Source organism: Schistocerca serialis, chromosome 5 (genome assembly GCF_023864345.2).
Source record: "Schistocerca serialis cubense isolate TAMUIC-IGC-003099 chromosome 5, iqSchSeri2.2, whole genome shotgun sequence".
In the NCBI taxonomy this organism is placed as follows: Eukaryota; Metazoa; Arthropoda; class Insecta; order Orthoptera; family Acrididae; genus Schistocerca; species Schistocerca serialis.
Genome location: NC_064642.1, coordinates 612,904,486 through 612,916,855, shown reverse-complemented (window position 1 = coordinate 612,916,855; position 12,370 = coordinate 612,904,486). Strand labels below are relative to the sequence as shown.

Genomic DNA, 12,370 nt, shown 5'->3' with positions numbered 1-12,370 from the left:
CAGACAGGTTGGTTGCAGGCCCTCAACTGAGGCCGTCAGCTGGCCTCCTTTTAATCAACCCACGGCCATCACTGGCTCCATGCAGTACCAGCTTTCATCAGAAACCACAACAGACCTCCACCCTGCTCTCCAATGAGTTCTCGCATGACATGGTTGAACTCGCAAATGGCGGTGGTTTGGGGTCAGTGGAATACACGTTACAGGGCATCTAGCTCGAAATTGTCCTCGAAGTAACCGTTGTAATAGTTCACTGTGATACTTTTGCGCCACCTGCTGCTGCAGATGCAGTGTGATGTGCCAGAGCCGTCCGCCAAACACTACGGTCATCCCTCTTGGTAGTGCCACATGGCCATCCAGAGTACGGTCTTCTTGCGATCATATATTGTCGTGACCAGCAATCATGTACCGTGGCTACGTTCCTGCCAAGTCTTTCTGCAATATCACAGAAGGTACAGCGATCTTCTCGTAGCCCTATTACACAATCTAGTTCAAACTCAGTGAGGTGTTGATAATGACGCCTTTGTCACCTTAAAGGCATTCTTGAGTAACATCAACTCACCATGTCCAGTCTCAAAGGTTAATAACGTTCACGACTGTTACAGTATGTATTCAAAGCAAACCTGATTCGCATTTTCATAGTGGCAGTACTAGAACCACTCTTATGCGACTGGCGCGAAATTTGAATGTATATCATCTTTCAGATGTAGAAACACCGTTCACGTCTCACAACTCCTCCTTCGTGTTGCGATTTTTTTCCAGTCAGTGTAACAGCGACAGTGACCAACAGGCTATCATCGACTTCTGACTATCACAAACGAGAATTATAGCAGCAGGAGAACGCACAGAAGGTGACTTGCCAAGTTCAATGACATCTGTGGTGTAGCACAGAGTAAACTTTACCAAGTGAACTACGTTCGTCTGGCCTCTGTCATTGTCGAAGTCCAAATCAAGCTTTAACTCAAGTTATAAATTTGCACAACGTACGCACAAGTTACTTCACACACTCTGGTTCTATTTGAGCAAAACGGTAAGCTTATTTCCGAGATTCGGGTGAGCGACACTGACACACATCTAGCCCATTCGACCCCAGAACCAAGTTCTACCAGGGGCATTCCTGTCGCTATTCCATCTCGCTGAGCCGCTGTGATGTAAGCCATCATCTTCTTCGTGAAATTAAACGTGCTGACTCCAGCACCAGAAATACAGAATTATCATTTTATGTAATTTGTGCCGTTGCTTTGATTATTTATTGACGCAACATCGGAGGGCGATGGTCGGACCAGTTAACCTCCCCAAACGTGGAGAGATGCCCACCTATGAATAATTTCTTTTTTTTTCCCGCGTCTTCCTCTGCGTTCACTCACTCCATAATCATTCGGCACTCCCAGCCATGCAATCCGCGCCTGCTGCCTCATGCCCGATATCAAAAAACTCTGATTCGTGCCTTTTGATTAAAATCACTGTAACTTCTTTTTGGTGTTCGTACAGCAATACTACACCCACAATTTGACACAACTCATGCAACGAATAACACAACATTTTACAAAACAACAGTATAGTGTAACACAAAAACAAAAGGGTATAGGAGAACAGATTACACACCAAAATCAGGCATTTAACGATTTCAAGAATAGTATTAATCAACAGTTCAGTGAGGTGAGGTGAGCAAAACTATACACACTGAATTAGTGGGCGAACTATCCGGGAAGTTGGCAGAGCTAGGTAAACAACTAAAACGAGAAATAACTACCAACATGTCCCACAATATAAATACATTAACGATAAACAGGGACAACTTGCAAGTGAGTTACAAAACCTTAGTGAAGCATATTCTCAAATTCAGGAGACGCAATCCCAAGAGGATGCGTCAGTAAAAAATGTGACGAACGCAGTCAGCAAGCTGCAAGACGTATACAAAAACTTACCTACAGAAATAACACTTTGACTCTAAGAGTACACCTTGCCACTATTATGAACAGTTTGAGAGAGCCTTTCTGGAAAAGTATTGGTCTGAGGCTGTACAAGAGAGGCTCAGATGTGAAGTATTCAACCAGCTCCATTCCACAGCAAACATGGAAGCTTAAGGGAACATGGGAGCTTAAGGGGCTATTTTGAAAAATATCTGAATAAAACCAGATACTGAATGAGCCCGGTGTCTCAAGTAGATGTGCTGAAAATTTTAAAGAGCCATCTTCCTGCCCACATTAGGGAAAAACTCATCACCATTCTGGAATATGACACCAAATACTTTATATTTGTACTGGACTCAATAGATTTGACATAGGAAGAGAGACCAGTACAAACAAAGACTGTTAATATGCAGATAGTGTCACAGAGATTTACGGACCAACAAGTAAACAACAGATTCGTAGTACAACAAGGATGGCAACCTTATCCCACACAGACCTATGGTAACGGTAACAGTAATCACAACGGCAATGGAGAAAGCTGTAAATTCAAAGGTGGATATAAAAGATATGGGCAAAGATTTAGCAAAAACAACTACAATGGGTGAGTAGCGTATGGCCAGCCTGTACAATATGTACAGACACAAGCTACCAGCAATAATCATCCAATCACTTGGCAAACACAAAACGATACAACAGCCAAATAACCCACTGACAGCAGGATTCGACCAGCAAAATAATGCACATATACCGAATAATGCGCAGAGGCAAAGAGAATTTCAGTCAGAGCCTCACAGGATACTAATTGGCATAATCAAACACCAACAGTCCATATAGTACAAGTTACACCTAACCCAGAGACAGATGCCACCGTGATGGCAGAAAACTTGAACCAGTCACGGTAGGCCACCGTTCTGTGACCTTGGAGGAGAGTGGGGGCACAAGCTTGATTGACAGATGCTTTAGCAGATACAATCAAGGTAGGTATATTCTCTAAGTTGTATATATGATTATAATATTATATTTAGGATGCTGAAATCAGGAAGCAGTTATCACACCAATCTTTAAACATGGAAACAGAAAAGATTGTAACAACTACAGAGGTATCTCTTTAATCAGCGTTGTGGGTAAAATCTTCTCAGGTATTGTTGAAAGGAAAGTGTGAGTATTAGTTGAGGACAAATTGGATGAAAATCAGTGTGGGTTTAGGCCTCTTAGAGGTTGTCAGAACCAGGTCTTTAGCTTACGGCAAATAATGGAGAAGTGTTACGAGTGGAACAGGGAATTGTATCTATGCTTTATAGATCTAGAAAAGGCATATGACTGGGTTCCTAGAAGGAAGATATTGTCTGTTCTACGAGATTATGGAATAAGAGGCAAACTTTTGCAAGCAATTAAAGGTCTTTACATAGATAGTCAGGCAGCAGTTAGAGTTGACGGTAAATTGAGCTCATGGTTCAGAGTAGTTTCAGGGGTAAGACAAGGCTGCAAACTGTCTCCATTGTTGTTCATATTATTTATGGATCATATGTTAAAACAATAGACTGGCTGGGTGAAATTACGATATGTGAACACAAAATAAGCAGTCTCGCATATGCGGATGACTTAGTTGTGATGGCAGATTTGATTGAAAGTTTGAAAAGTAATATTTCAGAGCTAGATCAGAAATGTAAGGACTATGGTATGAAGATCAGCATTTCCAAAACGAAAGTAATGTCAGTGGGAAAGAGATATAAACGGATTGAGTGCCAAATAAGAGGAACAAAGTTAGAACAGGTGGATGGTTTCAAGTACTTAGGATGCATTTTCAAACAGGATGGAAACATAGTGAAAGAACTATAAGCAAGGTGTAGCAAAGCTAATGCAGTGAGTGCTCAGCTACGATCTACTCTCTTCTGCCAGAAGGAAGTCAGTACCAGGACAAAGTTATCTGTGCACCGTTCAATCTTTCGACCATCTTTGTTCTACAGGAGCGAAAGCTGGGTAGATTAAGGTTACGTTATCAATAAGGTTGAGGTTATGGATAGGAAAGTAGCTAGGATGATTGCAGGTATTAGTAGATGGGAACAATGGCAGGAGAGTGTCTACAATGAGGAAATCAAACAAAAACTGGGAATGAACTCTATAGATGTAGCAGTCAGGGCGAACAGGCATAGATGGTGGGGTCATGATACACGCATGGGAGAAGCAAGGTTACCCAAGAGATCATGGGTTCAGCAGTAGAGGGTAGGAGGAGTCGAGGTAGACCAAGGAGAAGGTACCTGGATTCGGTTAAGAATGATTTTGAAGTAATAGGTTTAACATCAGAAGAGGCACAAATGTTAGCACTCAATAGGAGATCATGGAGAAATTTTACAAAGGGGACTATGCTCCAGACTGATTGCTGAAAGGCATAATCAGTCTTAAATGATGATGATGATGATGATGCTGAAAAATCATATTCCAGAATTTATTTTGTTAGTTGATAACAAAATTCTGTTTGTGTTTTTTTTTATTGTATGTCAAATGTGTGTGGATGTAATAAGGAAGAATTTTACATTTATGTGTCAAGAGATGAAGATACTCTAAATACAATGCTTCACCTTGCACGTGGCCCAGTTGTAAACAAATAAATGAACTTGTGAAACGCACAATAGTACGCAACGCGATACGCTACTCACTGCAACATTGAGTGGTATCAGAGCAATGCAGGACATATGCATTGGGGGGCAAGCTAGTCAACAAACCACAAGCACGTGCTGGCAAGACAGACACAGCTGGGAGAGTTGGAGCACCTCTAAACAAACAAACCATATGAGCTACAGGCGGCATTAGCAGTTGTAAAGCTTATTGCATAAACAGAGGCATAGAAAATTAAGGGAGAGTCTATGCTACAAATACAACTATCCATACGATACACATATACAAAGAAAAGCTAAGGGATTGCATACACAGATATGGGACCCTAAACTACGAGATATTTACTGAAATTATGCAACTATATACATTATATCCATACATGTGCAATATTTAGAACTCTAAGTATTGAAAGTACACATATTAATTATATTTCAGGGACCAGAAAACTCTTGCTGCAGGTAAACAAGCGAGTACAATATAAGTGGCAAACTGAATAACACGTCGCACCATGCCTATAATACAGTTTATCTTTCAGATTCATAAGATAAGTAGAGGCGCACACATGACATTAAATAAGTTTTGAGATAGCACGAATGCACACTGAAGTGAAAGATGTATTAGTAGCCATCAAGCCACTATACACATATCTATGAAGATTTAGTTTTAAGTTAATATTAGGTTTTTCTTTCAGGGTACGATGCACTGACATGTCCTAAAGTGTTGTTGTTGTTGTTGTTGCTGTTGTTGTGGTCTTCAGTCCTGAGACTGGTTTGATGCAGCTCTCCATGCTACTCTATCCTGTGCAAGCTTCTTCATCTCCCAGTACCTACTGCAACCTACATCCTTCTGAATCTACTTAGTGTATTCATCTCTTGGTCTCCCTCTACAATTTTTACCCTCCATGCTGCCCTCCAATACTAAATTGGTGATCCCTTGATGCCTCAGAACATGTCCTGCCAACCAATCCCTTCTTCTAGTCAAGTTGTGCCACAAACTCCTCTTCTACCCAATTCTATTCAATACCTCCTCATTAGTTATATGATCTACCCATCTAATCTTCAGCATTTTTCTGTAGCACCACATTTCAAAAGCTTCTATTCTCTTCTCGTCCAAACTATTTATCGTCCATGTTTCACTTCCATACATGGCTACACTCCATACAAATACTTTCAGAAACAACTTCCTGACTCTTAAATCTATACTCTATGTTAAAAAATTTCTCTTCTTCAGAAACGCTTTCCTTGACGTTGCCAGTCTACATTTTATATCCTCTCTACTTCGACCATCATCAGTAATTTTGCTCCCCAAATAGTAAAACTCCTTTACTACTTTAAGTGTCTCATTTCCTAATCTAATTCCCTCAGCATCACCTGACTTAATTAGACTATATTCCATTATCCTCATTTTGCTTTTGTTGATGTTCATCTTATACCCTCCTTTCAAGACACTGTCCATTCCGTTCAACTGCTCTTCCAAGTCCTTTGCTGTCTCTGACATAATTACAATGTCATCGGCGAACCTCAACGTTTTTATTTCTTCTTCATGGATTTTAATACACACTCCAAATTTTCTTTTGTTTCCTGTGCTGCTTGCTCAATATACAGATTGAATAACATTGGGGAGAAGCTACAACCATGTCTCACTCCCTTCCCAACCACTGCTTCCCTTTCATGTCCCTCGACTCTTATAATTGCCACCTTCAGAATTTGAAAGAGAGTATTCCAGTCAACATTGTCAAAAGCTTTTGGTAAGTCTACAAATGCTAGAAACGTAGGTTTGCCCTCCCTTAATCTATCTTCTAAGATAAGTCGCAGGGTCAGTACTGCCTCATGTGTTCCAATATTTCTACGGAATCCAAACTGATCATCCCCGAGGTCAGCTTCTACCAGTTTTTCCATTCGTCTGTAAAGAATTCGTGTTAGTATTTTGCAGCCGTGACTTATTAAAATGATAGTTTGGTAATTTTCACATCTGTCAACACCTGCTTTCTTTGTGATTGGATATATTATATTTTTCTTGACGTCTGAGGGTATTTCGCCTGTCTCATACATCTCGCTCACCAGATGGTAGAGTTTTGTCAGGACTGGCTCTCCCAAGGCTGTCAGTAGTTCTAATGGAATGTTATCTACTCCCAAGGCTTTGTTTTGACTCAGGTCTTTCAGTGCTCTGTCAGACTCTTCACTCAGTATCATATCTCCCATTTCATCTTCATCTACATCCTCTTCCATTTCCATAATATTGTCCTCAAGTACACCACCCTTGTATAGACCCTCTATATACTCCTTTCACCTGCCTGCTTTCCCTTCTTTGCTTAGAACTGGGTTTCCATCTGAGCTCTTGATATTCATACAAGTGGTTCTCTTTACTCCAAAGGTCTCTCTAATTTTCCTGTAGGCAGTATCTATCTTACCCCTAGTGAGATAAGCCTCTACAGCCTTATATTTATCCTGTAGCCATCCCTACTTAGCCATTTTGCACTTCCTGTCGATCTCATTTTTGAGACGTTTGTATTCCTTTTTGCCTGCTTCATTTAAAAGTGAAGAAACATAAATGCTTGTAGAGTGTTAGGTACAAAGGACCACACCTCAAGATAAATATAGATATAAGTTTATGATACGTATGAATGTGATAGTGTGAAAGTATGTGAACAAGAAAACAGTTTCAGTGCATCATATATCACAATGCTTAACTGAGGTTGAGCACTACCAAATAATCAAGGGGTCTAAGCCTAACTATTGTGAGCATTGATTACCCATGAAAGCATCAAACACCTGATTTCCATTGACCCTTTTTTTTGCACGTTTGTTACTTATGTAAACACTGTTTTATGCTCATTGTACATAACATTCCGTATTGACGATACAGCTCTTTATACCTCAGCATATGAAACGGTTATCCTTTATACAATAAACATAACTAGTAAATACTGAGCTGTACTTTTTAAACACTGAATAAGTGTTTGATATGATTGGTATTGTCAGATTTGAGTTTTGTTTATAAACAACAAACTATTTTGTTCTCGGGATCACAGTTAAGTCTAGTAATGAGACATAACTGAGTCCATAAATGCCTTTCCATGGAATTTCCTCAACTCTGTAGTGTGTAGATCTTTCCTGGACAAAGCTAGAGAGGCGAGGCCATGCATAGTTATCTGATTGGCATGTAGTGTCTATTGTAGCAGCTATTGTTTACTTCCTTAATTCTTTGTAATTGATAAATATGCTCCAACTAGAAGTATATTGAAATGATTTGTATGTCAGTTTATGCCATAAAGGCAAACAGAATCTATTGGTATATGTATGTTATGTAAAGACTGTAAAACCAAACAAAAGTAAAAAGAGTACTCATACAATTGGAATTGAACACTGTAGCAAAAATGTAATTTAACAAAATGCAAAACAAAAATAACAAGCAGACTATAATGTATATAATCGATGATAAAGGCATCTCATCAAATGAACAGGATAAGTGTATTTTGTAATTGTATTTGTATTTTTTTATGTTATGGGTATTGTATGTGGAAAGGACACTACAGAAACTTTACGTAATGCAACTGCATGACAAACACTCAAAAACAAAGTGCAAAAACATACAAAACTTGGCTGCAAAGTGTTAAGTGTGCATGTCATATACTTGGATGTGCGTGTGATAAACTAAAGATGACAATACTTCGTGTAAGATGAATTTTCTGTGCTCAACAATGTTGTAAAAATGTGAATTTTCTGTGCCCTACAATGTCGTAAAAGTGGCAAGAAACTCACCTTGCTGACAGATGTCAGATGTACATCTGGTGTCCCCACTGAATAAGTGAAAGTGACGAGGTGAAATAAATTCCTCAGGCCACTGATGTGTAAATCACCGTATCAAAGATTTCCCAAAGGACAAATCTGTGCAGTGAAAGCTACTGTAAATGCACGACACAGACACTCTGGCTTTGTACTAAACATGTGAGAGCGAGCTGGGATGGACGTTGAGCTGCACACGCATGCTTCGCAAGCTAAACATGGGGCAGGTAATGACTGACAACAATGGGACTATGCGGTTACAGCAAATACTTTGTTATGAAAGAAAACTTATGTATGTGTGTGTTAAAAGAAGCTGACATGCCAAAACAAATTAATAACCATACCAGATAACTCTAATGGCTGAAAATGAAGGCTATGCCCATATCAGCCAGGGTTATCAACCCTCAAAAAGAGAAATAAGCTCAGACGCTGTGCACCTCTGTATGACAACAGTGCATGGTGGACAGCAATTATAACGGATCATACATTTTTTTTCTTTTTTCCTTCATTCTTTTCCTTTTGTACATGTAAGCCATATATAATCAATGGTAAAGTAACAAGTTACTTTGTGCCAGCGATAATGTTGTGATACAAAACAAAAAAAAGGAGAGATACATTCTTCAATTGATTAATTTCTGTATATTCACCTGTTTGTCTCTATAAGTGTTAGCAAGCGGATGTATGACAAGCTCCGCCGTGCCAGTATTGTTCGAAAATGTGTATTCCAACCATATATTAAAAAGTGTTATAAAAATTATTAGGAAGACCAAGTTTAATTATACATATTTATGTCAATAACCCTGTCTCTTCAACATTTCATCCACACCAAGAATCCTGCATCAGGAGGTTCAATGCAGACAAGAGGATTTTGTGTGAGCAGCAGAGGGGTAATCCGGTAACAGTACTGTCATAATCAGCTCTATGCACAATGGAACTATTGAGAAGTAGTACATAACTTTAAATAAGAATATTGATCTTAAATGTATTGACATTGAAGGTCTGTTGATGTTGTTGTTGTTGTTGTGGTCTCCAGTCCAGAGACTGGTATGATGCAGCTCTCCATGCTACTCTATCCCTTGCAAGCTGCTTCATCTCCGAGTAACTACTGCAACCTCCATCCTTCTGAATCTGTTTAGTGTATTCATCTCTTGGTCTCCCTCTATGATTTTTACCCTCCCTCTGCTTAGTCTCTTGGCCTCCCTTGGTGCCACAAATTCCTCTTCTCCCCAATTCTATTCAGCACATCCTCATCAGTTACCTGATCTTCCCATCTAATCTTCTGCATTCTTCTGTAGCACCACATTTCGAAAGCTTCTATTCTCCTCTTGTCTAAACTATTCAATGCCCATGTTTTGCTTCCATACATGGCCACACTCCATACAAATACTTTCAGAAAAGACTTCCTGACACTTAAATCTATACTTGATGTTAACAAATTTCTTTTCTTCAAAAACGCTTTCCTTGCCAGAGCCAGTCTACATTTTATATTCTCTCTACTTTGACCATCATTAATTATTTTGCTCCCCAGATAGCAAAACTCATTTACTACCTTAACAGTTGCATACCAATGCTGTATGTTGCACTGGCCGACACCAATGGGAGGGGTCAGTGACTGGACAAATCACATTACTTATGTATTTCCATAATTTTGGCAGATTAGAAGAATGTTGATTATTGTTACTGGGAAAGGGTTTCTGGGACATTTTAGTAAAAAATAAATAGTTTTTTTACATTTATTTGTATTAATTTCACAATTACAAGGATTACTCAAGATTCACATTCAGAACACTTTACAATACGAACTACTTCTTCTTTCTTGGTGTGAGCAGGGCAGATACACTTCCTGCAAGAAGTGCAAGCCTTCATGTACTTACGGTCTTTGCTTCTGGTGCATAAGTAACAGTGTCCTTTCTTTGGCAGATTATGCACAGCTGCACGTGTTACTTTCCATCGCGGCTCCATAACGTTGTTTCCTCTGCTCACAGCACCTTGATTTTGATTACACTCATACCCAAAAGTTGATAATGCTGTAGTGTATTTTGAGTGTAGGCCTACAGCATTTTGAGCGTGTCTTTTCATGTTGAGGTCACAAAGTTCACGAGCAAGATCTTTCAGGTACTTATTTCTTCCAGAACTCTTTGTCAGGTAGTTCTTTGTCCATTCCTTGTGTGTATCTTGAAATACAACATATGAATTGTATGCTGCAATGTCAATCAAGTTGAAAAACACCGCCATTGGCCATCTACGCGTTGCTCGACGGCAGCTGTACGTTCTTACACACTTATCGAATGTATCCACTCCTGACTTTGTACAATTGTAGATAGGATGATGTCTGGCTTCTCTTCTGTCACAGTCATATCATGACGTTGGGTTGACAATACTGTAACAACCTTTCCTCTCTTAGGCACGTAACTGACTAAAGTGGCATCATCACTAAAGGCAAATCGGATTGTTCCCGGTGTAGCTTTTTTTAGAGAAACAGGACGGAGTTCTGTAGGAACATTGCGTTTGTCACTTCGAATAGTACCAACTGTAGTTATTTTCTCTTTCAAAAGATCAGATGCACGGTAGTGAACTTACTGTCCATGGTAACATTTCTTCCAGATTGTTTCAAGTTAGACATTTCAATCAATCTTCTAACTATTTCAGGGCCACTGTTATGGTTCTTCTCACTAGCGTGCTTTCAAGTGTAGGAATCCGCAGCGAAGCAGTATTTCGTATCTGAATCACATAACAAGTTCACCCTTATTCCATATTTTCCTGGCTTTGTTGGAATATATAGCCTGAATGGGCATCACCCATGGAGGGTCACAAGTTCTTCATGAACTATGACTGACTCACAAGGATTATAAAACTCAGTAAATTTACTAACTATCATGTTGCATATATCCCTGATTGGAGCAAATTTGTCAGTCTGTTTTCTAGCTGCTCGAGTTAGAGCATCATCAAAACGCAAGCACTTCAGTAAGAGCCTCAAACTATGCTCCAAAAATGAAGCTCGGTACATCGTAAAGTTTTCTTTACTAAATATATCACGTAAACTGTCCTTGTTCTGTCTATGGACTCCACAGTTCAATAGAATTCCAATTGCTGACACAATTTCTTTCCTTTCAAACGCTTTCGAATTTTTTATGAATATATCTTCAGATGATTCCCTAAGATTTCCAACCTTTTGATTGGTACACATCAAAATGGTATCCAGGATGTTACCATCGAAGTACATGAGAAAAGCTTTACCTGGTGTATCAGGTTTTATCCCTGGCTTTGTTTCTTTCGGGGTTTTCATTACGTTAGCAACAGACCTCCTCCTTTGATTTATGTAAGGGCTTCTCTTCCATATCATACTTGATGGGGCCACCATGTCTTTTTCAAGTTAATTAATTTGTGCTTTCGGCCTGGGTCGTCTTCTTGTTGGTTGAATATCTTTAAAAATATGAAAACAGACCTGAACACTTGTGAACTAAGCACTCTACTGAGACACACATCCTAATATACTCCAAAATATCTGCAAAAAGTAATAAAAATCAATACTTACCCTGTTCACTTTCATCCAACTCGCTGCTGTCAGAAACTACTTGATCTGGAATTTCCATGACTACATCTTCAGTTTCACTGCTTGAGCTTTCGTATAGTTCACCACTAAATTCATTGCCTGAACTCTCAAGCAAATTTCTAATTTCGTCATCTGTCAGTTTCATCTTCTTGTACATTCTGTCAAATGCCACAAAGATATTACCTTCCACTCACCACACTGTTTACCGGTTGACTGCGAGTGGTGATTGTTGAACTGCTACACCTTCAGTTATAACAATCGCTATAACTCAACAATGAGTGTAAACCAAAAGCTGTTCTTATTGTCAATTGTAGCAATTATAATTACAATAAATGTCATGTATTTGCTAAATAAACTACTGAACATGGCAGGAGTTTTAGCCTAAAAACTTCGTTGGGGTCAGTTACTGATACCCTCCATTGGTATGCAACTGTTAAGTGCTCACTTCCTAATATAATTTCCTCAGCAGCACCTGATTTAATGTGACTACATTCCATTATCCCAAT

At 39.3% G+C, this 12,370-nt stretch overlaps 1 protein-coding gene across 1 annotated transcript in view; it reads right to left on the bottom strand.

Moving 5' to 3' along the window:
- Nucleotides 1-12,021, bottom strand: part of LOC126482132 (peptide transporter family 1-like) — a 314,290-nt gene extending 302,269 nt beyond the window's left edge. Inside the window, exons 1-2 of the mRNA XM_050106109.1 lie at nucleotides 11,847-12,021; nucleotides 10,186-10,485 (exon numbers count right to left, since the gene is read on the bottom strand). Of these exons, the coding sequence (XP_049962066.1) occupies nucleotides 10,186-10,485; nucleotides 11,847-12,021 (475 nt within the window). The remainder of the gene's footprint in view (nucleotides 1-10,185; nucleotides 10,486-11,846) is intronic.
- Between the last annotated feature and the right edge of the window lie 349 nt (nucleotides 12,022-12,370).